The 27924-nt window shown below is 37.1% G+C and overlaps 1 protein-coding gene across 1 annotated transcript in view; it reads right to left on the bottom strand.

The window, feature by feature from the left end:
- Nucleotides 1-11112: 11112 nt before the first annotated feature.
- Nucleotides 11113-27924, bottom strand: part of LOC121415680 (ubiquitin-conjugating enzyme E2 Q2-like) — a 31323-nt gene continuing 14511 nt past the window's right edge. Inside the window, exons 4-10 of the mRNA XM_041608982.1 lie at nucleotides 25637-25761; nucleotides 24423-24519; nucleotides 22358-22506; nucleotides 20835-20925; nucleotides 17505-17708; nucleotides 16787-16853; nucleotides 11113-15118 (exon numbers count right to left, since the gene is read on the bottom strand). Coding sequence (XP_041464916.1) covers nucleotides 15087-15118; nucleotides 16787-16853; nucleotides 17505-17708; nucleotides 20835-20925; nucleotides 22358-22506; nucleotides 24423-24519; nucleotides 25637-25761 — 765 coding nt within the window. The 3' untranslated portion in view covers nucleotides 11113-15086. The remainder of the gene's footprint in view (nucleotides 15119-16786; nucleotides 16854-17504; nucleotides 17709-20834; nucleotides 20926-22357; nucleotides 22507-24422; nucleotides 24520-25636; nucleotides 25762-27924) is intronic.

Raw genomic sequence — 27924 nt, 5'->3', positions numbered from 1 at the left:
CAATAAACAACTGTTCGCCATTCGCGGCGTAATTTTGTGTATGGGGAATGATGTACCGGGTGCGCGCACAAGGGGACAATGAGTGCAGTGAGTGTGGGTGGGTGTGTAAGGGATGTGGGGGTGGGTGGGTGGAGAGGGGCGCTTGTGAATAAAGGAATGGGAGTTAGATCGGTGGCCAGTGAAGCTTTTTGACTCTTCAATTCACGTTACTTACTTGTTCTGCAATATGCACATCAAAATGGTTAAACCAAGTTAATAAAGAAATTGTCTAGGTATTTGATCACAGGGGAAAATGAAAGAGCAAGTTCATTTATCAAAATGACAATGAGAAACGTATGTTTTCTGTTCCTGATTGCAAATTGAATGGATGTTACATTTATATATAAACCTATAATCGAAACATAGGCAGCGGAACAGAGGATTCTCTTTTGTGTTATGGGGGGGACGCAACAATAGCCGCCCCCCCAAACACAAAAGATAATCCTGAGCTCCGCCGCCAATGAATCGAAACCATTCAAGCTAGGTATCGAAAGATAAATCGCAATAAATTAAAATAAAATAAATAAATAAATCGCAATAAAAAGAAAATAAAATAAATTACAAACGATTACGTAACGGATGTTATGTCGTGGGTATTATACTTACCCCCCTCCTGCAGCCTGTAGCTAGCTGTATAATGTTCAAGTGTCAAAATAAGTTCTCCCTATTTTATTCAAGTAATTGCATGGATGGATGGTCGTTACAAACTCTTTTTTCTCGTTGACCAGTGATGATTTGGCTTTGAAATTAGAACAAGTATATCAATATCATTCAAACTATAAACATCCACAACAAAATCATCTGCATTCATTATCGGATCTTTGAATTGATGGTCGCTGAAAGTGGAAACGTACGGTGCAGCTTCCCCCCTTTTTTCTTTACTAAAGGCCTGGTCACACCGCCCGGGCGCGCCCGAGCGTTGTTGGAGCGGTCGTGGAGCGGAGAGAGAAAAAAAATCATCACCGCTCGCCACCTTCTTCGTCTTCTTACATTGGTTTGAGTGGCAATTTGTCATATTTGACTAATGTCGCCATTTACTCTATAATAAGATAAAAATCTCATTTCTCACATAATTATATTATTACCAATAAGAATGTATACATATGTGAAATATTTTTCATGTGTATCCTTCTAATATGAAAAGAGATAATTATGGTATAGTTTGCCGTAATTCTAGTCAAAATGGCATATAAACAAATCTTCACCAAAAACAATCCGCTAGCTTCAGCTCAGTTCCAACTAGTTGCGCTTGCCCTGCCCTTTCAAGATGCAATCATAACGGTCAGCACGGTACATTGTGCCGATTTTTCGGACGTTAAGGCGCTGTCACACCTTGGCGTTTTAGACAGCGTATGCCCGACGTATGAGGAATTTGGCGAATACGCTGGCGTACGTCGAATACGTTACGGGTAAGTTTTGCATACGTTAAGAGTACGCTAAAACACGCTGGTATACGTTGTCATACGGCGAGGTCGTCGAAAAAATTTTGTGCAAGCACAAAATTTTTCGACGTATGCCAGCGTATGGCTCATACGTCCCGCATACGCGGACCATAAGTTGGAGGCAAGTTACGCGATCGTTGATACACGTTGACACACGTTACTCGTAAGTTACTCATAAGTCGATGTACGTCGAGATAATGTCCAGCGTACCCTAAAACTTACTTCTAACCTATGAGTAACGTGCTTTGAACGTATGTGTAACTTAACTCTAACGTATATTGACGTATGAAGACGTGCTCCGGACGACCACAAAACTTACTGAACGTGTTTATAACTTACAGCTACCGTATAATGGCGTATTGACAACGTTTATAGGAATTGGTATATAAAGGTGGGGTTCACAGGAGTTTTCTTCGGCATGGCGGTGGTGTTGATACGGTGATGTATCGTGCGGTTATGATTTGAATAGTCGAGCGGCAGCCTCTTTATATGCTACGACACGTGTTCGTCAGCGATACGCTGCCGCGCGCTATGCGTAAGTTAGGCTATCGTAGGGCATAAGTTGTGTACGCCAGCAAAACGCTAAGCATTCGTTGGAATACGTTACTTATAAGTTAACGAAGCGTTCGATATAAGTTACTAATAAGTTATGTATACGTCCAACTCGTTATGAATACGCTAAGTATACGCCCAGAGTTGAAAAAAATATCAAAGTTCAGCGTGTGCCGACGTTTTAGAGAAATTTTGATACGTCGGGCATACGCTGTCTAAAACGCCAAGGTGTGACACCACCTTTAATGCCTAGCAGAGGCGTCGATCATGGGGGGGCAGGGGGGGCGATCGCCCCACCAATGAAAATATTGGGGGGGCAAACATATCGCTTTGCCCCCCCAATAATTCCGCATGTGCAAAAAATAAAATAAGATTGTAATGTTACACAGAAATCAGCAAGCGAGACTGAGATACACAACTCATTCTTTATTTAAAATCGTGCTTAAAATGTCCGATTTTCAGATTGGAATATATAAAAATTTTCAGCTCGCGCTTCGCGCTCGCATCATTTCTATAGCAAAAATCCTTATTTTTCATGATTAAATAGATGAACAGAATGACCCGTTTTCAGTTTTAAACCCCAAAAGATTTCTCGCTTCGATTTGCAATAATCTTTTGTTGGATCTTATTTTATTTATCTTGTTCATTATTAAAAACTCAATATTTTCAGATCGAAATATCAAAATTTTCAGCTCGCGCTTCGCGCTCGCATCCATCGTTTGGTTTTTTAGATACCCATCTTAATCATTGGTACCAAAAATGCTTAGACTATCAAGCCTTCACGTCTCAGCTCGGTCTTGGCACTCGCATTATCTGTGTAGTGAGACATGTATTCTCAATACTGCAAACAGTCCTAAACAGGCACCTTTTTTCTGTTAGCAGGTCAGTATATCAAAAAATTTCAGCTCGCGCTTCGCGCTCGCATTAATCTGTTGCTGAGATATGTATCTCTATCTCATGAGTCATATATATATATATATATATATATATATATATATATATATACATATGTATGTACATGTATGTATGTATGTATGATTGCCTTTGGAAAGTTGATGATTTTTGCCCCCCCAATCTGAAAAATGGATCGACGCCCCTGATGCCTAGGTCACCCATGCATAGACGAGGGGGCGCTAGTGTACCTGTGCTTACAGATGGGTTAAACATTAAAATAATTTGTTTCTTTTCTTGTTTTAAACAACAACAACAAGGCGAAAACACTTGTGGGCTTTGTTAGTTATATATGCAGAACATATTGTATATAATTATTATATCATACATTATTATGTATATATATACATTTTTTTTCTTTTCACATTAGACTTGTACAAGCATATCCTTTCATTTTCGTATAAACAATTCAATATAAAAAATAGTACATCACTCCTTACTAAAACGTTCCGATCTTGAAACGAAACGTAAAAGTGCTTTCTATATCCCTGCATGATCATCTTTTTTTAAATACTCCATTATTTGTCCAGGCTGTGATTCATTCAAATCTACAAGAAACATTGATCTTTCAATTATATATTTTGGACAATGTAAAAGATAATGTCTGACAGTTTCTACCTCACGGCATGTATCACAAAACCCTGTTTGATGGATCCCTAATCTAAGTAGATCTTGGTTAAGACCAGCGACTCCAAAACGGAGACGATGGGGGTACAGTTTCCTGTCTCCCTAGATTACAATTATATGTGGGTAACACTGATGGTTGCAACTCTTTCAGTGCTGAGTTAGTTTTATTCCATCTTTCTTGCCAAACTATCTTACAACTTTTTGAAATAAGTTGCATAATCTCTGATAATGTTATTTGATTATGAATATCTATTTTGTTTGATAAAGCTTTTTTTGCGTAGGAGTCTGCTATTTCATTTCCTTTTATTCCACACTGACCAGGGATCCACTCTAGGTATATATCTAAACCTTTATATTTGAGTCTTGTAGTAATACCGTTCACATTTTCTATTTCTATCTTTGTTTCCGATTTTTCCCCCAATTTTGTGAGCGAAATTCGACGCTCTCTCCCTATCGCGGTTGTGGAGCGGTGTGGAGAGAGGGTCGAATTTCGACAACGCTCGTCACCGCTCACAAAATCGGGGAAAAAATCGAAAACATGGTCGTTGCCTTAGCGGTGCACCGCTGAAGCCAGCGTAGCTTTAACGTTGGTTTAACGGTGGCGAGCGGTCGCGGGCGTTGGATTAACGGTGACTCGAGCGTTGATAGAGCGGAGTTCTGCGCATGCGGGCGTCGGCTCGACGGGGTTTAATACTGACCATGATGACAAAGAGGGTGTACTATAAATTTTATGCAGCTAAGAACTCAGCTACTCATTGTACTCGCCACAATTACTCTGGTAGACAAAAGTACATCCCTTCATAATGTGCTAATATTTAACAATGAATGGATGAATGCACAATTCCAGCAATCCCGTGTCCGCTCGAAAAACGCTTACAACCGCTCCACCAAAGTTTGTGAACCGTTTAATCACCGGCCAGGCAACGCTGGCGAAGCAGCGGTTGTCCAGCGTTCAAAAATTTCTGCGTTGGCCTAGCGGACCCAAGCGTTCACGAACTTTCATCTAGCGGTGCTAAACTTTGATTGGGCGTTGTTTGAGCGGTAGTCGACTATGCTGGAGCGGAAAATTTCCCGCTCCTCACCGCTTGCAATATTTTGAACTTTCGGAACGGTAGGAGGGACCATCAGCGGTGGCCGAGCGTATTCGGCGTTGCCTTATAACGGAGGCCAACTTTGGTTTAACGGTGGTGAACGGTAACGATGATTTTTTTTCTCTCCGCTCCACGACCGCTCCAACAACGCTCGGGTGGTGTGACCATGCCTTACCCATCCGTGTTCATTCTTGCGTGGGTGTGCATGGGGCCGTTGGCCGAAAAATATCTTGAGTTGTGATTCATGAGAATGAGCCATCAAACCAAACATCAGCGAACTGATCGAACCGGGAACTGACCAGTATGTGCATGGGGCGTATGGTCCCGGGGGGGGGGGGGCACTTCCATTCACGAGTGGATACCATGCGCGACCAAGGGATCTCTAAAAGCACCCTAAACACGTAATTTCCATATTCTGAAAATGCACCGGTTGGCGTGTGAAACCCTACCCTTAACAAGTATTGGAGACAAAACGATACTCTTGGCAAATATTCCCTGAAATGAACCCCTAAACAAGTACAGGAATGTTTGATTGTTGTGGGTTCTTCGGTCGTCGACTTGAACATATTTGGTTTAGTACACCACATTCTACACCTCGCGCAAATCGGACTCTAAACACGAAGTGTTGGGGCAAAAAGGACATCCTTTATAAAACATTTTAATTTTGTTTTATCATCCCCGCAAATTCGACCCTAAACACGTAATTTTCCTAACGAAATGGATACCCTTTTTTTTCATTATTTTTGTGCTTTTGACACCCTTATCACGTTACGTACGTAACGTGCCCTATCGTGAAAAAGACATCCCTTTTACGTGTTTTTTGGTCGCGCATGGTATCCACTCGTCAATGTAAGTGCCCCCCCCCCCCCCCGGCGTATGGTCTCCCATTGGCTGTGTGTAAATAGCTAATCTTAAAATTACACCCTTTGGGATAAATATTACTCATAAAAGAGAAATGAATTATCTTTTAATTTATTGTTTTAAAGGATAAGTACTGTGTACGAGGTAGTGATTAAATGTAATTCTAAGATGTCGATATTACAAGACTATGTTCCCCAGAATGGGTTAGGAACCTTGGGCCTTTTGCATAAATTTTTTTACCTGAGAAAACTCAGGTGAAAACTGACAACTAAGGTTAGTCTGATTTCTGCCATTTACTTTAACACAGGGCAAAAACTCCGGTAAAAATAACCTGAGTTTTCTCAGGTAAAAAGTTTTATACAACGGGCACCAGGCCAGATTTTAGTACAAGTGGTTGTCAATGAGGAATTGTTTGGTGTTACAAAGTGCGTCCAAGAAAATAAAAACGAAGCCGTAATTCAGTGTGATTTTTACTGTCATGATTATTAATTTGCTTCATGAGATGTACATCAATGAAAAGATATAGTCCCCCCCCAAAAAAAAATCCTTGGAACGATTTTTTTTAAACCGGGGATGCTTCCGAGCTAAAAAGGGCCTTCTCTACACTTGTAAAAGGTGGTCAGTTCCGCTTCGCCTCTCCCTTTGGATAAAAGTTTTGCTTCCCCTGCATGTGAAATGTAGCGACGAACGAAACGACTGATCGCCCTTTCACACGGTGAAAAAAAATCGTAATTTGAATGATTCCAGTGAAAAAGGCTTAAGACGAATATTTAGCACGTGCGAAACCTAACTAGAACATGATTAGAATCACGAACGCGAATCACGATTCCAATAGCAATCATTATTACAATGATGGTTCAAGATTTACGAATGAAAAGGCCCTGAGAAAAGTTTGAGATTTATCAGCCGTCGATTAGTCAAGCGTAGAGCATTCACCGTTAGACTATTGTCTCATGCTTTGTTGGGGAAACGAAATACCTGTCTTTCAACGATCCATCGAATTGGCAGAAATCATGCAACTTTTTCTCGTCCATGCCTCATTCATGTTTTACGCATGAGATCTGATATGGAAAGAAAAATATGTGTATTTAAGTTATGAACCGTTTTTCCGAATAGAAAGCAGTAAAAGCCATAAAAACTCACTCAAAATCATAATTTGATCGTGCAAATGAAACTGTGCCACCACCACTTTCCCTTGTTCTAGGTCAGTCATGCGTGCATTATGAAATTTGATTCAAATAACGGATAGAACTATATTTCCATTGATATACATCACATGAAGCAAATTTATGATTATGACAGCAAAAACTTTCGCTGAATTAAGGCTTTGTTTTTATTTTCTCGCACGCACTTCATAGGTTCCTGATTCTATCTGCTTGAAAATGGTACGAGCATCTCTGATTTGCACGACATCAAATGAAAAGACACGAAAATAAAGATAAGAGGTAATTTCATAAATACACATGACAACATTGATGCGCCATGTGGACTTTAATCACTTCATTTCATCATACCCCATTCAAATCATTACATTGTTGTCATCTTTATCATACTAATGCATCAAAAAGACACTTTTGAAACCACAATCCTCCAGAAAAAAAAGAAAAAGAAAATGATTTGTAAAATATAGTTGAGAAACATGAGAAGAATTTTGGGACATGACAAAGTTTGGAGATTGGGTCATGGATAGAATGAGTAAATAGCATTTCAATGATAGCATTAATGTCTTTTTTTTCAGTATCTAGGCCATGATGAGGGGTCACTGTACTGTTAAAAGCATGTTCACATACTACTTTTTCATCAATGACAAGACTACACAAACCATAATATGAAACCAGACCTGCTGCACAAATTGCATCCATGATCAACAACATAAAACAAATTGAAATGATCAGTATCAACGCGTCTTACAGGTGGAAGAAGGGTAACAATAAGGTACAAAACGTGTACACGAAGAATCCCAGCAGTTGCATTTGCTTAATAATAAAATATGTGCAACTCTCCTAAAGATTGTTGACCTAGTCTATAGCAAACCATGAACTAAAGGTTACAACTGATTACTTAGTTACAATCGATTGGATCTCTTCATGCTACTGGGTACAAGATTAATTCACCTCATTTAGAATGTTGATCATCATTTATCCTAATTTCATTCTGCAGGAAAAATAAAAGTGTACCGGTTAGCTGAATTGAATGACAGGAAGTACATGTATAATGTTCATCAGTGGTGTTATCATTACACCAGTCAATGTTCTGAGCACCAAATGTCATTCCAGTGTAAAATTTATGGTGTCAATGGTATCAAAATATCACATTCCTTATTTCAGCACTATTCAGCACTATTCAGTGTTGTGTTCAAATATTATGGTGTATTTAACACTGAAGGGTGTTGTCTTTTTAAAACTGACACTGACTAGTTGTTTTTAACACCAAAGTTTTTTAACTGCAGTACCATCTCATGTGTTTGCACAAAGCAAGTAAATCAATACCTGGGTACTCTTGCTTACATGTAACACAATAACAGCACATCACATTTGCACTACATTGTATTCCCTTTCCAGTATATCAAAGCAAAACATTGCTTTCCCCATTAAATACTATATATTAATATTTCAATATATACTCATCAAAGAAAACACCTGAAGCCCTTAATACATAAATCTTGGCAATTGATCTACACTTGATTGGGATGCTTACACATAAGGATCAAAGTAATCAGGTATAAAAATCAGCCAGACAAAATGGGTTAATGCTCTTTGTGTTACGATGCATTGATTCCTCCTTAACCAGACCTTAAAGGTCAAGTCCACCTCAGAAAAATGTAAATTTGAATCAATAGAGAAAAATCAGACAAGCATAATGCTGAAAATTTCATCAAAATCGGATGTAAAATAAGGAAGTTGTGACATTTTAAAGTTTCACTTATTTTTCACTAAATAGTTAGATGCACAATTTGGTCACGTGCAAATGAGACGATCGATGATGTCCCTCACTCACTATTTCTTTTGTTTTGTATTGTTTGAATTATACAATATTTCATTTTTTACAGATTCGACAATAAGGACCGACTTGAGTGAACCATATAGTATTAAACAATGCTAATTCCACATGTTCAGGGAGGAATTAATCGTTGTTTCACTTGACAATGAGGAGAAAACTAGAACATTTCACATTTCATACAACAAAATTATACAAAAGAAAAAGTGAGTGGATGTCATCATCAGTTTCCTCATTTGCATACTGACCAGGATGTGCATATAACTGTTTTGTGAAATTAAGCGAAATTTTATAATGTCATAACTTTCTTATCTTACATCCGATTTTGATGAAATTTTCTGTGTTCTGTTTGTTGGATTTTTCTCTTTTTTATTTGAATCAACTTTTCGTTGGGGTGGACTTGTCCTTTAACAAAACTAGCAATAACAATACTGATAGATTATCCCATGAAAAATGAATTGCCTAAAATATATGATTAATCTATTTTGAAAATAGATCCTGTAAAAATACTTGCTGAAGTGTAGCAGTTTGGGGGGAATGGATATACATAAGAAAGTCAAACAAAAAATATTTCAAATGCACAACTTTATCTTTGTCGACATGAATTTTGCTATGCTCTAGAAAAAGCAAAAAAATATTTTCCTGATCCATAAAATATACACAGTACAAAAAATTGAAATATTTAAGGGCACAGGTTATACATGTATTTCTTTAGAACTTAGACAAAAACATGATGATGATACCAAAACGTACCTATGTTTAATGCATATTAAATCTTATTCATATGATCATATGCGGGCACAAGGTAGGAATATTTAAGAGGGTGGATTTTCTTTGCAAATGAACAATTTTTTCCCAAACATTTGTTTATACTCAACCTCCATATTGCACAAAACCTTACTGAGAGAGGAAGAGGGGGAAAACATTAAAAAACAGTTATCATTATGCTTTCTACAAGGAAAGATTAGTAATAAATATTACATGGGAGATCTCTTGTAACAAAGTCTGTTGCTTACAGAAGTACATATATTTCAACAGAACAATTATGTTGCTAATAATCAGCTTCATCAGTTTAACAAAAACTTTTGACTTTCATACAACTTATTCAGATTTTCACAAGGAGAAAATGATTGTTGGAGATATAGAAATATTTTTTTTCCTGAATAAATGACTTGGGGTCAATGTTTTTAAGCTTGGTGTAATAACATTCTATTCACTAGTAATCTAATGAAAATTATTCTATATAAATACTGACCGTATGAATATTGCTATTATTGTGTGTCTATTCAACTCTTACATATGGTGACAGGCAATTTTAGGAGGTATGAAAAAATAACTGCAATATATAAAGCTTTCGAAGGAGATAAACAGAATTATACACCTGTATTTTCTCCCAGTTAACACGATAAACTAATCAAAGAACAGGAGTAATAAGCAAAAGAGTCAAAAGTATGAGTGATAGAGTAAAACAAAAGTAGTTTGGGACTTATAAGGTATTAAATGTACTTGTAACATAATGTATTTGTAATTGGTTGTATGATAACTGATTTCGTCGTGTGTGAATGTAGTGATGTAATTCACCTTAACTTACATGTAAGTTAATGCATCTACACGTTGTATAAGATGATCAATGTAATATATAGTCTTCTTACATGTACATGTAATTTATAATTCATCTATGTGCAATAGAACTCCAGCTTGGGTTTTGATTTTAAGCTAATAAATGTGCCTGTATCCAACTTAAGGTAAACAAATGCTAGTCGACCCTTGCCCTGACATATCAGCACACTAGTCTAATTCAATCACACATTCTATCACATGTAGGCAACCTCATACCCTTCACCTATTTATGAGAATGGGTCACAACGTTATATTTGATGTGAATATTTCCTCAAGTTGTACGCTTCATGCCCCCAGACAAAAGCCAAAAACTGATCTTTTGACGCACCCCAAATTTGTGATAACATCAAATAATAGCGTGAAGGAATGAACTCTTGCACCTTGGATCATTCAATACAAACACATTGGCACCAACAACGTTACTTGTAATAGTCCCATTCTAACGGTTGTACTTGCACATGGAACAACACTGGCACCTGCATGCATGGTTGCCGATCATAGGGGGGAGATGGTGGGGGGGGGTGGGGGGTATATCCCAACCAATATTTTAGGTGGGGGGATGGCCTGTGTAACCATCCCCCAAACAGTGTTAGAAACAGATGGGTAGAGAAAGAAAAAAATCTGGATGAAATGGAACTTTGCTATTGTTTAATTATATTTTTCCTCAACATGACATCACCCCTCCCCGCAGCCAAGCACATGTGATGTACATGTACCCTATTACCACCCTTTTGAAAGTAATATTTTAGCATTCTTGGTCCAGGTTTATGATGTAAATGATGAGATTGTCCACAAAGAAATTAGAATTGAAAAGTAAAAGGGTGTATAAAAGGATAAATAACAAATTGACAAGTCCTGAAAATGGCTAATTTTTCAGGTGAATTTTTCAAAAGTTTCAGCTCATGCTTCGTGCTTACATTATTGATCTTTCCTTGCATGTAAGAAGTACTTTGTTTTGTAGAAATTTTGTATTAAAAAGGTCAAAATCTTTGCTTGCTTGCAGCTTTCACTAATTTTCCCCTGAATCCTACATGTGTATAGCCCGTGGGGGGGGGGGGGCCCTTAGATCTCGGCTGTTGATCGCGGGATCGCCCATGAAGTTATCTCCACAATAGTCTATTGTACAAACATATTTCAATTTTTTTATTTAATCAATAAAGCTAATCAATGCATAAAAGCATAATTGCCTGTAAATCTTTTAGTATAGTCCTAAAACTACCTGATTTTTTATATTGGTGATAAATGGCGATATGACATTTTTTCTTATGCACTTTCTTGTTTTTTAAATTTCTCAAGTATTTTTTGGTTTTTTTCAAGGGAAATCATCAACAACACTATCAGTCATAAAATAACATTAAATCTATTGCCTTTAATCAGTAGAAATAAAAATGATACATAATTTATGAATTTTGGCTACAAACAGTATTTGCATAGGATTTGTACATGAAATCACATTCTTGAGCAATTTCAGGTCTGACATGCACTAAAAGGTACCCCAATGTCGCGATTAAGTCTCGAAAGTTGCGCAAGATTTTGAAACAAAAAAGTCATGAAACGTAGCTAACTTTTCATGTCACAGATTTATCATGAAAAATATAGAGAGGGGGCTGTTTTACACCCACCCCCCCACCCTACGCTGGATAGGGTTAAGCCATGTCTTACTCTCTAAGAAACTTCATCATACCATCAACCCTCCCTAAACCAAGAAAAAAAACCCCTTATAGTGAACAATATTTTGTGTTAGTCATTCCCCAACCATGAACATCTATTGACACCCATGCATGAAGAAATATGAGGGTTTTGAACGAGACATCACACACAATTGTCGGAATAGGACAGGAGAGAATGTTGGAGAGGATAATGATATGCTGTGTATTAGTATGCCATAGAGGGCAGTATTTCATAATCAAAGGTAAAGCTTCATGCATTCCCTTACAGATTTTAATAGTAATCATCCTGTATTCACTAGCAGTAGCACTAGAGTGGCACTAGATATTCATTGTTCATTTTGTCGTTATTGATGTGTTGATGTCAGCTGTTGTTGCTGTATATCATTTCTGGGGCCTGTTGCACAAAACTTTTGCCATAAAAAACTGCCAGTTTTTTAATGTGTTACTTTCAATGGCATAATTTTGTTTGCCAGAGTTTTTTGTATGGAAAAAGTTTTATACAATGGGCCCCTGTTTTTTTTTTTTTGGGGGGGGGGTGGATGCTGTCTTTTTTTTATTCTCCTACCCGAACACTGAATATAGATAAAATATAGTGTATCCAGACCACTACCAAAGTATCACTGTACACCAATACTAAGCGAATGGAATATCAGCAGGACATCAAGAACGATTCTGTGGGGTGTGAAAACAAGTTGAGTTAGGATATCAAAGACCTATGAACTTTGCTTGCGGTGAGATGAAGATTATAATGAACAATTGTTGTATTTTTCTTACATACTTAGCTCACCATGCACCATTTTCCAAGAAGGAAGAAGCATGAGAAAGTCATCAAAATATTTAAGAAGACGTGTCAACACCAACTTTTTCTTGACTTGCTGATATGCTGCCAGCCAATAAGATGCAAGGATCTTCAGTAGCTTGTAACATTTGTAACGTACATGTAGTTCATGAAATACTTTCATGGACGTGATAAGCATTGAGAAGAGGATGGGAATGTCAGTGAGCAGCAAGCTGGAAAAGGGAGATGCTTCATGAAGTGATCTGTCAAGACCAATGCTTTAAGCTCCAGAAATCCTTGTATCTGTTTGGCATAGAATATTTGTCAATGAAAAATCCTAGATCACAATAGATGCTCTGAGAAATGCCCCCTAGCTGAGTGTATGGAGTAATGAAGCGCCTGTGTGAAAGGGGGCGTGTTTATCTCCATAGTTACAGGCTAATTAGCTATCAATTAATTGACTAACTTACCCCTACCCCTCAATTACAGTGGCTTGATTTCTTCCATGTAACTTCATTTATACAAAATATTGGTTGATTTCAGCTGATGAATTAGTTCAATGATTTCTATCAAGGAACTCTGGATCTGCAAGTAATTTTCATTTCGGAACTTTAGACACCATTTCATGAAAGGACTTGTCGGCCACTTTATATGACATGTCCTGTTTTATCAGACAGGCTACTAAAGTAACAGTACCTCTCAGCCAATCAGAATCAGGAAAAGTTGTCAGATCTGACAACTTATTGGACAAAAATATTGAAATGCTCCCCCGGAAAGTGCCGTCTTTACATGTACTTTCAGTGAGTGGAGCAGCTGAGCACAAACGGAAATCGTCTGTTTCATCAAGAACTTAAGAGTTGTAATCTAACCATTACAGTAATTACCGTGGTAACATTGCTCAGCAGCCAGTTGAAATCAAAGTTTCCTAGACCATAATGGCATTGTTCTTTGTGAAACATGGGCTCCTGGGCTTTCAGCTTTCTTAAACCAAGATCATAATCGAAACATGATGATAAGGGAAGTTGAGCCTGATATGTGCTTGAGAATAAACCTGGTACTTGTATGTTTACTCATTGTTAAAGGTTAATATATGTAGCAACTAGTATAAAACGTGTCTCTTGAAGCCTGCTTCAAAAACGAAGAGACATACATGTAATCACCTTCAAATTTGCTTTTCGAAACAGTTCATCTGCAGAAAATACTGAGGAATATGTATGTGGCATTTGTATATCCCTTTTTCCCTTATTTCCAATATTTAAAGTGTACACATGCACAAACTCCTCAAAATTAGCTACAGAACATCCTCTAAAACGAATTGAGGGTAGTTTTATAGAAGGGTCTAGATGAAGGAGTCACACAATATTCATCTTGTATGAGAGAGGAATGGAGAAATACTTGGATTATCACTAGAAATATTTCTTGTGTACAGCAAAAAGCTAGTCTACATATCAGTGGATCTATAAAAAGATGATTTACATGAGAAACTCACAAAAAATATAATTCTATTCATAATAATGATGATAATAGGTATTTATTTAGCGTTGTCCAGCAAGAAATAATATATTCAGAGGCGCATAATTGTCATAAATCCAGCTTGAACTCCTGCAGCACTGTGCTATATGCATCCAAGTAATTAATTCTGAAGGGGTATCCTGTCACCTCACCAGGGTTGAGTGCAGTATATTAATGAAGATGAATTTCTTGCTCTAGGAAGGAAATGAACACCATGGTTGGGATTTTAACCCATGACCTTGTTTGGGCAGCAAAAGTCCAAACCCCTAGACCATGATGCGTCCAGGTAAGAATCACGATTGAAATCATGATTGAAAAGGGAACGCTATGAAGTTGGACAACAAACAGTGCATGATAATCTCCAAAACACAAATGCAAACATTGTACAAATAACAGGAATTTTAATCCACAGGATGATTCAGTTGGTTGTGACTCCGTGTAGCGTTTACAAGTTCAAAGTATAAATCAACAAGCATGAATGATGCACATCCAAGTTTGGCTTGATACAAGTCTCAAATACCAGCTGATGAACTTTACACGTACTAACACATTATAAAAATAATAGCTTACGAATCCTTGTGTATGGTCACAATGTAAAAATCTCCTCCAAGCTCAGTTGGCACTATAATAATCACTCCTTTCTCGGTCTCAAGCTCTGCTTGATAAATAAATGCCACATACGCGGGGTCAGACTGCTTTCTATCTTGCTTCCAGGAATGGCAAATGTTATCGCTGAAAGTGCTCCACGCAAATTGTTTCCACGAGATGATAACGATGATGATGATGATGAGTTTACAAAATGCTGTATTATTTCACTAGTAATGTAATATCCATGTTCATAGTTTATCAATCAATGTCACAGTCTGCCACAAGAAAGGCAGTACACAGTCCAAGAAGTTTGTTATTCTTTGTAGATAAACTGTTTTTTGGCATTAAAAACAACATCCTAACCATCCTCCTTGGGCGGTGTGAACCATCCTAATGAACAAAACACAAGCATTTATAAAGATTGTTAGAAAATGCTGCATGTCAATGACAAATGAGATGTACGACAGACCTTTAATATCATATGTACCTTCAAGAGTCATTTTTCAATAAAATATCTGTTACTGTTATGATAAACTCCCGTAGGAACTCAGCAGGACAGCTGTTTGCTGGAACAATGCCAAGCTGGTATATGACCAATTTCACAGGAAACATTTGAAATGAATGATAAGACTTATCTGGAGAAGAAATTGTGACATCCCACTGTTGGCCTAGCCTATAATCTAAGCAGGGGTTGCAGCTGTTTTCTTTGCGTTTATGAGTCTGATGATATTACACGAAACGTCAGTAGTATGTCTGATGCCAAAGACTGCGCAGCAGCCACTGCCTATACACTCCGGTCTTGAGTAAGCTTTTGTTATCTTTTCATCGACCAGGATTCCATGCAGGTGTTTCGTTACAAAAAGCTACCACCGGACATTCATCTAATGGTCAAGTTTACACCTAGATCAGCTTCTACTTTAGCAAAAGGAATAGGTGTTTTCTTTTCCGACATGTTATGACTGTAGCAAGGATTTTTTCTCTTGGTTAAAACAGTTATTGCCATTTAACACTATCTAGGCCGGGGGGGGGGGGGGGGGGGCCTTGAAGGCTCCCCTCAACAAATCGCGCAATATTTTCGCCGCGCGAAATTTTTTAACCGCGCCGCTCGCTAACTTTTTACTTTCAAGTCTTGCGCAACTTTTGAGACCAATTATGCGTCACCCGGGTACGTGGTTCCGAAATTACGCAACATTATGTAAGTGCATGTCAGACCAAAAATTGCTCAAAAACGTGATTTCGTGTCCTAAGTCAATGCAAATTGTGTTATTAACCAAAATTCATAAATGCATGATTATTTTTGGTTTTGCTGGTCTAAATGTATTTATTTTATGCTTTTTATGATCACAGAAGAGTCATAAGAAATTCCAAAAAAACAATATAATATATAAGAAAATGATTTGATATTGAAATTTTTTTCATGTACACTTGCTAAGAACACCACAAAGAATTTCCATACCAAGGATTAGTACATTTGGAGCTTTATTTAGGGAGTTACAGGAAAAATTATGATTTCTCATACTAATTACGCATAAATTAGCATAATCACTTAAAAGCAATTCGCATAAATCACTATGCAATCTTGTAGATTATGTCCCAGGCAACCTGCGTGCCAATTTTCGGCGCGATCGCGATCTTAGGGGGGGGGGCCTGGGAGGCCCCCCCTGGCCATATGAACTCCCAAAATACCCCGGCCTAGATAGGGTTAAGAGACCATTCTAAGAGTGAGTTTGCAGGTCGCAAAGGGAAAGACAAAAGCTGCAAGCCTCCGTCGAATTTATAGGCTACTCGTTGCCCGGTACATCCAAAATTAACATACCATATTTCAAATATGTTGTCAGCAAATTTTATCATACAATTTCCTATTTAGTTTAAAATCTGAAATGGCCTAATAATACACATGATTATGTAAGGACTAATTGCCAATAACCAGACAATAACTTTTTGATCTAAGATGTGTCAATAAGCACTCTGTGAATTTGTTTTGAAACAGTACACATTGTGTATCACATACGAGTGATGGTATAAATTCATTCAGAAATGTTAAAGATAACACCTTACCATTCTTTTCATGTATTTGGACTAGTGACCTGAAAGACTGCTGCGCCCTTGCGAGACTATATTGGCTCTGTGAAAGAAGGTGAAAGAGCAAAAAAAAGAAGAACTCAAACATACATCATGATTATCAACAGGATAATATAATATCTCCCCAAAAGGACATTGGAAAAGACATCATTAGTGAAGATTAATGAGACCATTCAAATGGTGAATTTGGGAAAAGATATGTTAATTGCTTAGGTTTTATCCTACACCTAGGTCACCTGTAAAGACAAAGGTTTCAAATGGAATACAAATATGAAAGAAATTTCTGATTGGTTCCAGGTCAGTGTTTTGAACAAAACGTACCGACAACAATGAAATGGATTGGTCATAGTCATTTAACAATTGTTTGCAGATCTTTGTGTTACAAGCCTTGTTGCTTTAATAGCTATCAAGGGCATCATGCCGGTAATTACCATCATCAATTCTCTTGTTATTCTTCGCATCATCATCACCTCCTCCTCTGCACTTCAACTCTTCTATGTCTCCTCCATCTCCTCTTCTTTTTTTTTCTCCTCTTCTTCTTTTTTCTCCTCCTCTCCACTCATTTTTCTCTTGTTTTGTCCCCTTCTCTTCTCTTCTTCTATCACCTCTTCTTTTTCTTCCCCTACGGAGAGGGCAGTGAAGTATCGTGTCATCATCAACATTAAAACCATCGCAGTCATCATCATCTCCTCACCTTGCCAGCATCAAAGTGTATCCTGGCCTTTCCCTTGACTAGCGTAGCAGCAATCTGGAGGATGACAGCCTCGATGGTATAGGCGCTGCTCCACCCCTGCTTTGTCAGCAGTTCCATACATATTGCACCGCCCCCTAGAACGTATCCACCCATTAAGATGGGCCAAACAACCCGAACAAATGGAGGATTGTAGGGGAAGTGCTCCTGCATCAAATGGTTGAGGAGAAATATGAGAGATTAACCCTTACTTAACTGGGGGGGGTGCTTCAATTTGACCCCCCTCAACAATTATGCCGTTGTGCAAAATTTTCTTGACTGCGCCGCTCGCACACACTTTTTCCTTTCAAATCTTGCGCATCTTTTGAGACTAAATTTGCGACGCCCAGGTTACGGTTACAAAATGACACAACATTTGCAAGCGCATGTCAGACCCCAAATTGCTCAAGATCATGTTTCTGTGTACAAATCTTTGCATATTGTGTTTTTCAACCAAAAAATCATTTATGTACGATCATTTAACTTTTGTTTGTTTAAATGCATTTATTTTATGCTTTTAATGTACAGAAGGGTCCCCGACAAAGTTCATAAAAAAATATAAATAAAAACAAAGATTTAAAAAAGCAAAAAATACATAAGAAATACAAAACTAAAATACCTGTACATAGGAAATTAAACATGTACCGGCATTCTTATTGTAGATATTTGGGCAAAATGTAAGGATTGATATTTTCACCACAAATCAGCATTCTGCTAGCAATATACAGTGAGTTTAATAAAGGCAAAAACAAATTTAGGGCAAAGTTCATATGCTTATTTGCATTGTCAAATTGATACAAAAATACAAACAATTTAATATTTTGAAAATTTTATTATATAGTCTTGTAGTTTACAGCTGGCTGCGTGCATGCAAATTTTTGCAGCAATCACGCATTCAGCGGCCAAGATCTGAAAGGGGATGTCACATTATAATGCATTTATTCTAGGTATACAGGTCTGGAATAGCTCACTTAAATTATGCTAAAGGCTGCGCTATAGGCCGGGCGAACATCCAGGCATTTTAAATCTCGAGCCCTAGCAACTGACCGGCCAATCAAAACAATGCATGAGCCCCCCGTATAGCAGCGCAGCGTTTTGGCACGCTTACAATGCATACAAACATCGCATTCATACTTTGTGCTGAACGTCATGATAATCGAGTCTAATCATTTCGTTATTTCGTTAATTTACGTATTTTTCTGAAATTTTCAGTGCTATTTCCAACATTGCTTCAATGTATTTCTTACACTTTGTTTTTTATCACACTAAGGCCTGTGCTGTCATCAAGCAGATGTGATGTCACTCTGCCCCTGCCTCCGGGGGGGGGGGCACTTCCATTCACGAAAAGCACCCTAAACACGTAATTTCCATATTCTGAAAATGCACCCCTTAACAAGAATTGGCATGTGAAACCCTTCCCTTAACAAGTATTGAAGACAAAACGATACTCTTGGCAAATATTCCCTGAAATGAACCCCTAAACAAGTACAGGAATGTTTTATTGTTACGGGTCCTTCGGTCGTCGGCTTTAACTTATTTGGTTTAGTACGACCCCACATTCTACACCTTGCGCAAATCGGACTCTAAACACGAAGTGTTGGGGCAAAAAGGACATCCTTTATAAAACATTTTAATTTTGTTTTATCATCCCGGCAAATTCTACCCTAAACACGTAATTTTCCTAACGAAATAGATACCCCTTTTTCATTATTATTGTGTTTTTGACACCCTTAACACGTTACGTACGTAACGTGCCCTACTGTGAAAAAGACATCCTTTTTACATGATAAATTGAGTTTTTTTGGTCGCGCATGGTATCCACTTGTCAATGTAAGAGGTCCCCCCCCATGCCCTGCCTACATGGCACATTTATCATGAAAAGGGCAAAAGAAAATGTATTGCCTTATTACATTGTCTAACAGTGATTACCACTCTATATTATAAACCTCTCTTTATGGGTGTAAAATAATCCCGTCATCTGATTGGGAAAAGGTGGAATAAATTACTTAAAGGGATGGTCACACTAAAAGCATGTAAGGCTTGATAAATAGAGTAGAATTTACTAAGCAAAATGCAGAAAATTTTATGAAAATCGGATAACAAATAATAAAGTTATTGAATTTTAAAGTTTAGCAATATTCTGTGAAAACAGTCGCCATGAATATTCATTAGGTGGGCTGATGATGTCACATCTCCACTTGCTCTTTTGTATTTAATTTCATGAAATTAGGTTTTTTCAAATTCATTCCTCCAAGATCTAGAAAAATTGGATTGACAACTGATTAAGCGCATTAGATATTTATTGCTGCTACTTATTTCATTATAAGCGAGACATTATTCACACAAGTATGAAATAATGAAAAAATAATGATTTTATGTAGTAACATAAGAAAATGGAAAGTAGAGATGTGACATCATCATCCTATCTAATGATTATTGCCAAACTTTAAACTTCAGTAACTTTATTATTTGTTATCCAATTTTGATGAAATTTTCGGCATTTTGCTAAGTGAATTCTATTCTATGTATTAAGATATAAATATTTTCATCCCTTTAAAAACCATTCCTGAAAAACAACAAACTAGGTTCATTAACAAAATGAACAGGCATATTTAGCAAGAAAATTGCATGCTGCCTAAGGGCACCTCATAACAGGCAATGTTAACTTCTGCGATGGTCAAATTTTGGGAAGCTGAAAATGTCAAAACTTTTTTTCTCTCTATATTTCTCATGACCTCTGTATTATTTCCCCATACATCAATGGAGAAGGAAACTATTTCAGTTACTATTCCATAGAATTATCAAAAATTTGAGTGCCAAATGTGCTCATAAATTGAACTACTACTGACCGAGAATCGTGTCACATTTGGCTAATGATTCGAATGGGGCGATTCAAGAAACTTGTAAATAATTGCAAAACTTACTTGGGATAGCCAAATCAATCATATGTCTGGCAATTAATTGCAAAATATTATTTGCTAATTTGCCTTTTGGGCCCATGTCATAAAGGACTTGAAACTATTTAACTTTGCCATCATGGCAACTACCATGGTAACAGGGCTCAGCTGCCAATCAGAATCAGGGTTACCATTATGTCATAATGGCAAAGTTACAACAGTTGCAAGTCCTTTATGAAACGGGCCACTGGTGTTAAACTGATTTGTTAGTTACTTTGATATATCAATTATCAAAAAAGCAACAGAAGTTTGCAATTGATTGCATTTTTGTCTTGAAACACCTCTAAACATGATCGAATAATTCTGGATGATGTGGTTCCAAGTCTTTTTATCTTACCTGGAAGGTCATATTGAGGAGTATATGATCCTTGCCTTCTTTCTCTTTGAGTTTACATAGGTCTGCATGGAGGAGACTATCAGAATCAACTCTGTAAAGAAGAATGGTGAAAGAAGGTGATCAATTTCTTAAATTCATCAGGGAAGAAAAAATTCTGGCATTCCAAATCACTTATCTTTCCAGAAGATTGCCTAAATTATAATCATTCTTCCATATAAACATAAATAAAGACCTGGTAAAAGGGATGTTCACAAACTATGAAACATTAATTTGCTAATAATACATTCTCGCCTGCACACAAATTCCAAAACAATTTCAACAGTATGGAGGCTTAATGGTACACGTTTTCTTTCATACACATGTATTTGGTCTTGAAAAGGACGAACTAAACTTGATGTTTCGAAGAGAATTAGCAAATTTTTGAAAAAACAGATTACTTTTCTCTATCAGGGTGTTGTATTGTTTGCTTGAAGACAGTAAGAACATTGCCTAAGTGTCGAGTTTGGATCATCCTTTTCAGGACCAAACACATGCCAACAAAGAAAAGCCTCCATACTGGTTCCTTCTTTGACATGGAAACCTTGAGAAAAATACTTCAATTTTCTCAAACTTGAAATCTGTCAGGAAAATTTGTCATTCTATTCTTCATCAACAGAAGTATTCATGTCTCGATATGAAAAATGTCCCCAAAGAAATCTGCACACGAAAAAATATTCTTCCAACTCATATATGTGGAAATCTTTTACTTCAATGTTCAGTTGAAATAAATCAAAGAACAAATAAAATATGGAGTCTGAATCAAGCATGCATGCTTGTTTAGGGACCTTTTCAAAAGTCAGAGCCACGTCTTTTGCTTGAGAATCTGACAAGACACCTTTATCATAAAGAAAATACTATGGAATGTAGGAAAGCCTGTAGAAAAGATGCTTATTAATCAGGGTTCCCAGCTTTTCAAGAAAACAAAAATTCCCTGATGAAGTTCAAAAATTCCTTGATGATTATTTAATTAAACTCATTCCAAGTTTCGCATATTTTCTAAGTTGTTACAGTGAATTACATGTATTTTCAGTATAAAATAATAATGTAAAACTAATTAGTACCAGCATAGCCAGTCATTCAATGGATGTTGTTTTGACATGCAACAAAATATAACATAGTCTGACTGACTACAGTGCTTTAGACTTTTGGGCTAATCAAATTTCCCTCATTTGAGGCATTTTCCATTAATTTGAGGTATTTTTAAAAATCAAATTCCCTGATTTTCCGACTGGAAAAAAGTAAAATAATTTTCTCTGATGGGCTGGGAACCCTGTTAGTGCCTTTCTAAAGGGATTTCTAATAAAAGACATGACACAGACTTTTGACATGGTACCTTATCATAGTTATCCCCTGCAAACAAAATCTCAATACCAATAATATCATCGATCTGAAAGAATTATACAGATATTTCCTTCAAAGCTGAACAACACATCAGTCAATGTGTGTTGAATATATTCTGACATCTACCACAGATGAGATCTTACGTATATATCTTGACCATCCAGTCATATAAGCTATCATTGACCAGATCCACTGAGTACATCTTTTTCTTTCTGTAACTGTCTGATCTGTAGATGTCTTTCAGTTCCTTCATCAGCCTATCTGTAGCTCCAACGGATCCTGATACAGAACCCTGAAATAGAAAACATTTAAAATCATTTAATCATTCAGCAACAACAAAGATTTCATAACCAAATCCACTACCCCCTCCACCCAGCATAACACACAAGTTGAATCAATCAATTATAATATCAATTAGACAGCAAAAGTACACTTGAAACCCTCAGCACTGGCCCCCAGAACAGCATAAACTGCATTTTCAGACTGCTACAGTGGTTTTCAAATCTCACTCATACCTGTCCGATCCCATTCATGTGTCAGTCCAGTTGTAACCTAAGATCAAACATCAATACAATAATCCATATCCCAAGATGCTGGCAAGCAAGCATTTTAGCCGCTGCTCCAAAAATATAGTCAACACTTTTCTAAAATTTTCACTAATCACAATTGATCTATTTGATTTCTACATGCCATCGAAGAACACAGAGATTAGAAAAGGGAAAACTAAGAATGGAGTAGTGGCGATCTTAAACACTTCATGATACGTCCAGCCACGTTTTACATGTAAGGTACAACCATATACATGTATGCTCAGAACAGAAATAAAAAAATCTTTACGTTAACATAAAGAAATAAAACATATGAAAGCAGTGGCTTAATGAACCAGAAATTTTGAGGGCACTAGATATGCCTGATGGAGAAAAATATTCTAAAAAATTGTCAGCAAGCAAGCCCCAAAATTACCTTTTTGAATACAAAAATCTATTTTTGAATATACTTTCCCAGTGAAGTATCGACTTTTGTTCTCCCCTTTTCCCCCTTGGTCGTGAAACTCTTTTTTGGGGGATGGCCCCACATATGTGTGCTAGTGTAGGAATGGTTGAGCCTACATGTACTGTATGACATCAGCTCGATACTTTATCAGCCGGTTGGGGCTTGTGATTAGTCAGTTGCCCTGACCAATCACAGCGTTATATTCCGGCACGTTCCGCATGCAGCTTACACTATAAAAGGCACGCACAGAGGCAGAGCTGCCAAGTTGTATTTTGCATTTTCAGTATTCTTATCCCCCAAAATCAGTATTTTGACCAAAAAATCCGTATTTTTACCATGAGATAAATATGCATGCATAATGGCAAAGTTCGATCACTTCTTACATTATTTTGCGCCCCACACCGTCGCACACGTACACGAGACCGAAAGCTTCAGTCTAGATTTTGGTTGTTCCGCTGAACTGCGTTGGCTGACTCACCAATACATAGACTGAAGAATTTGGAGGCCCGTACGTACAGACAACGTATTAGCAGTAACGTTAGATCTAACATTCGACGGTAACCTGGTTTTTTCCGATCGTTTTTTGCACATAAAATCATAAAATATCACATTATGAAAAAGAAATTGCATCCATATTTACGGAAAAATGTATGAAATTCAGAAATATCGTACCTTAGACCGCAGTTACGGCTAATTCGTTTCAAATTATGATCGAAACATCGTCATCTTCGATCCTTCCGTCGGTCAACGTAAGTTGCCATCTTGGATGACGTCATCATCCTTACAGACGTATTTACCAGTCGCAAAATATCGCGATTTGAGCCGCTGCTTTGCGCTTGTAAACTACGTGCGTGCGCTCGGAACTTGTCACCCGCATTGATTCGCCAGGATATCGAAAATTCTAATCGGAAAGCATAACTCATTGAACGTAGAGGGCAGCAACACACGGAATACCTTTTCTTCTCTAATTTGTTTTTTCCCGTATTTTATCATGAAAAAGCGTACTGCCGTATTTTAAATTGATTTCCGTATGAAATACGGAAAAATCGTACTACTTGGCAGCTCTGCAGAGGCGATTGTCCACATTGCTTGGCGAAGACTAGCAGGTGCAGTCGAAACGTTGCAATATACAACAGTTTGCTTTATCATGAAACAACAAATCAACTCCTACAGCAAAAAATACAACTATTCAAAATATTGCCTGCAATAACAAACCTTTAAGTAGTCTTTCCTTTGATTTGATTTCAGTCTTGCTAACACTGCAAAGTTTTCTTCATCTATTTCTTTGTCTTCTTTATCCTTCTCCACTTTGCTGAAAATAAATAAAGAGGAACAAGACTATGAACAAAGTCAGGAGTTATGATAATATGGCAACATACAATTCAAGAATTGTTTTGTGTAAAAATAACACTCTATAGAAATCCATTTGTAGAATATAAAAAGAAACAAATTCTTACACATCAGTCTACCAGAAAGTAAGTAGAATAATAATTTTTTTGGTGTGAATTTCAATATCCTACAACCTCAAACATCTCAGTTCTTCACTTCAAATATCTGCAGAGACCACATTGGACAGAATTTACTTCATACTACATACTAAATATCAAAGGCTACCGCACACCTTACGACTGGTCCACAATCCGATTTTGGATCAAATCACATTTTGCATATTTTCCGAAAATGCGAATGAAAAGTATTTTTTATTTAAGATTAATTAAATGTACGAACACTAATCTAACAATTTTGTAAGATTGCAAGCCATTATTTTGGAGAAATGACCAAATTTGTTTCAAATTGCGGCTAATCGTGCGATTGCTACGATGTCATTACGACTTGATTTTTTATTCGCTTCTATTCTAGTACGGATGGTAGCATAGTCACAAATTTTCACGTAAGTTTTCGCACAATGATTTAGAACTTTAAAGATTCAGATGTTTCATGCATCAATATTCACATCAATTTTTACATTTTCTTCCAAAATCAGGTCGCAGACCAATCTTAAGGTGTGCAGTGGCCTGAAGAGTTTTTTCAATATATTTCCAATGTACTACACATGGTGAACCGTAAACCTTCTCCACTTTATTTCCAATATATTTGACATACAAGATACCTTAATTCCCCATAGCGTTTTATTTCGACCTACCAATTTCTAAACTTTTTTGAATTTGTTGGTCAAAATTTTAATATTTAAAGTTTTAATTGTATTGCCAATTAAGGAATTTTTAAGAATTTTTATTTCCATGCATATTTTAATGCAATGAATAAAAGGAAATTGATTTATTGAAGTGGACTCGTTATGTGCATCATTTTCTCCCAATGTAGGCCTACTTTTAGCATATTTCTTTGAGGACTCAGTATAAATATATATTGGACCAAACCAGGAAATGTGGGCAATTGTTATGAATGGGTTTTACCCAATAAAGTCATACCTCGGTTCATCTTCCATTTCATAATGATCTAAGCAATCATCGACCTCATGAACCTCTTCCTCTTCTTCTTCATCATCCTCTGGCATTTCCTCTTCGTCTGCACTGACCATTTCCTCATCGTTTCTCTAAAAGAGAAAAAAAAATCATACTAACCACTTTATCATTCTTTCTCTTGGGAAAGAAAACCAATGGAATAGAATGAACACGAATTACATGTAACTTCCTAAGAATTTCTCTGGTAGAAAATACAAAATCTACATGTACATGTTATTCAAATCTGTGGAGGTTTATTCACACATGGCATGAAAAATCCTGCAAGAAACCCTGCAATATTTTTGTCTGTATATTACAGATACAGAGAGTCAATACTGCGCTGGCAAAAAAAGAAGAATGTAGATGTAAAAATGTTGATGTCAACTAACTCTGGATAAAAACCTCACTTTAATAGAAATGCATGCTTACACTATCATCATATGTAGAAGTGTGAGCTAATTTGCTGTGTGAAGTGTACATCACGAGCGAAAAGAACTTTTTGCAGATAATTTACACCATGTGTGAACAGAACTTAAAGGAACTACTGGTCAACTTCAATTGACACATTACCCAGAAAGAAATGATGTCAAACATCATACAAGAACTCATTTTCAGGGATTCTTTTTCCAAGAAATGAAAATTGGTGTTATTTTGGTTGAATCTAGTGAAAACAAGAAATTGGGCTTTAAAAAAGATGAACATGTACCAGTACTGTAGGAGAAATTTCTTACACACAAAACAACAACAAAAAACACACAGAAAAAGGCAGCGTATTTGTGTATACACCACAAACATTAAATACCCAGACCGGACCAAAGAGTGAAATTGACAAATCATACACTAATCATAACTCTTACTATTAACAGCACAACACTGTCATTTTATAATTGCCACACGTAGGCTTTATTGTGCTTTTCACTGGCCACAAGACCATGACATCAAACAGCGTTGTGATTCCATTCCATTCCAGGTTTGTACTCAGAAAAACTGATTTTTTTTTGCTTTACAGTTTACACATATCATACATGTACATGTAGAGACCATAAAAAGATTTTTCTGAATGCTTAAAGTTGTTGAAACCTACAGCTTTTTGGAGTTGTTCTTATGTTTTATTTCCAGCTGATTTCACACAGCAAATTCAAAATCAGGAAACCAAGAAAATAAGCTTTTCAACATACATGTACAAACCTATGTAATTACAACCCTCCATTATAAAGCCTGTTGCCAAAACCCGTTCATTTGAGTTTAAGGCAATACTCAGCTCAGCCTTGCAATTGTGACTCTGGTGACATTTACACAAAATTTCAACTTCTTTTAAAGGTTATTTACTTGAAAATCATACATTGCAGACTTGTTTTTTCTTATTCATTTCAATCAAAGTATAGATAATACACATTGTCCGCCAAAAAATTTGAATTTACAGTAGTTTTTGTAGGAGATACATACATATCAATTTGTTGTGACTCTCGTAACCATAAAAGATTCCTGATCATATTTGTCTGTAATTTATGGGCGCACTGTGGTCTAGTGGTTCTGATTCTCGCCTTTCAAACAGAAGGTCGTGGGTTCGAATCCTAACCATGGTATGTTTTCCTTCAGCAAGAAATTTATCCGCACTGTGCTGCACTCGACCCACGTGAGGCGAATGGGTACCCAGCAGGATTAATTCCTTGCATGCACTGAGCGCCGGTGATGGTAGCTCGAGCTAAAGCCGGGGTAATAATAGCAGCGCTTTGTATCCACAGGCAAAAGGCGCTTTATAAGTACAGTTATCATTAATTTCTTTAAACGATAATCACCAGATTTTGATAAAAATTTCTGAAGAGTATTTAGAAACATCTGGAACTTTGTATTAAAAAATCATTGATTAACACCTGTCTTTTTGGTTTGAGTCAATTGCCATTTAAAAATGTGACTTGCGTGACATACACAAGGCTCGGCATTAGCGGTGGCCCGGGGCCACCAAAAATTCATCTCGGGCAACCATTATTGAAAAAATGTTAAGTTTTGGTGGCCCGAATCGGGCAACCAATAATTTTCAAAGTAGCGTAATTTTTCTCCCGATTTTGCATGCATTTATCAACTTTCTACAGTTCAAATTGCAAGTCAATTCGTCATGCGCCTTTTTTGTTAATCTACACACAAATACACACACACAAAGATTGCACAGTCATGACAGTATGTAGGCCTACCGCTAGCATGTCTGGCTGAGCTTTGCATGCGTGAAACCACTGCAGCTGGCTGTGCGCTAGCAG

This window comes from Lytechinus variegatus, chromosome 5 (genome assembly GCF_018143015.1).
Source record: "Lytechinus variegatus isolate NC3 chromosome 5, Lvar_3.0, whole genome shotgun sequence".
NCBI classification, from domain to species: Eukaryota; Metazoa; Echinodermata; class Echinoidea; order Temnopleuroida; family Toxopneustidae; genus Lytechinus; species Lytechinus variegatus.
Note: the sequence above shows the minus strand (reverse complement) of the source record. Positions and strands in the feature narration are given on the sequence as shown.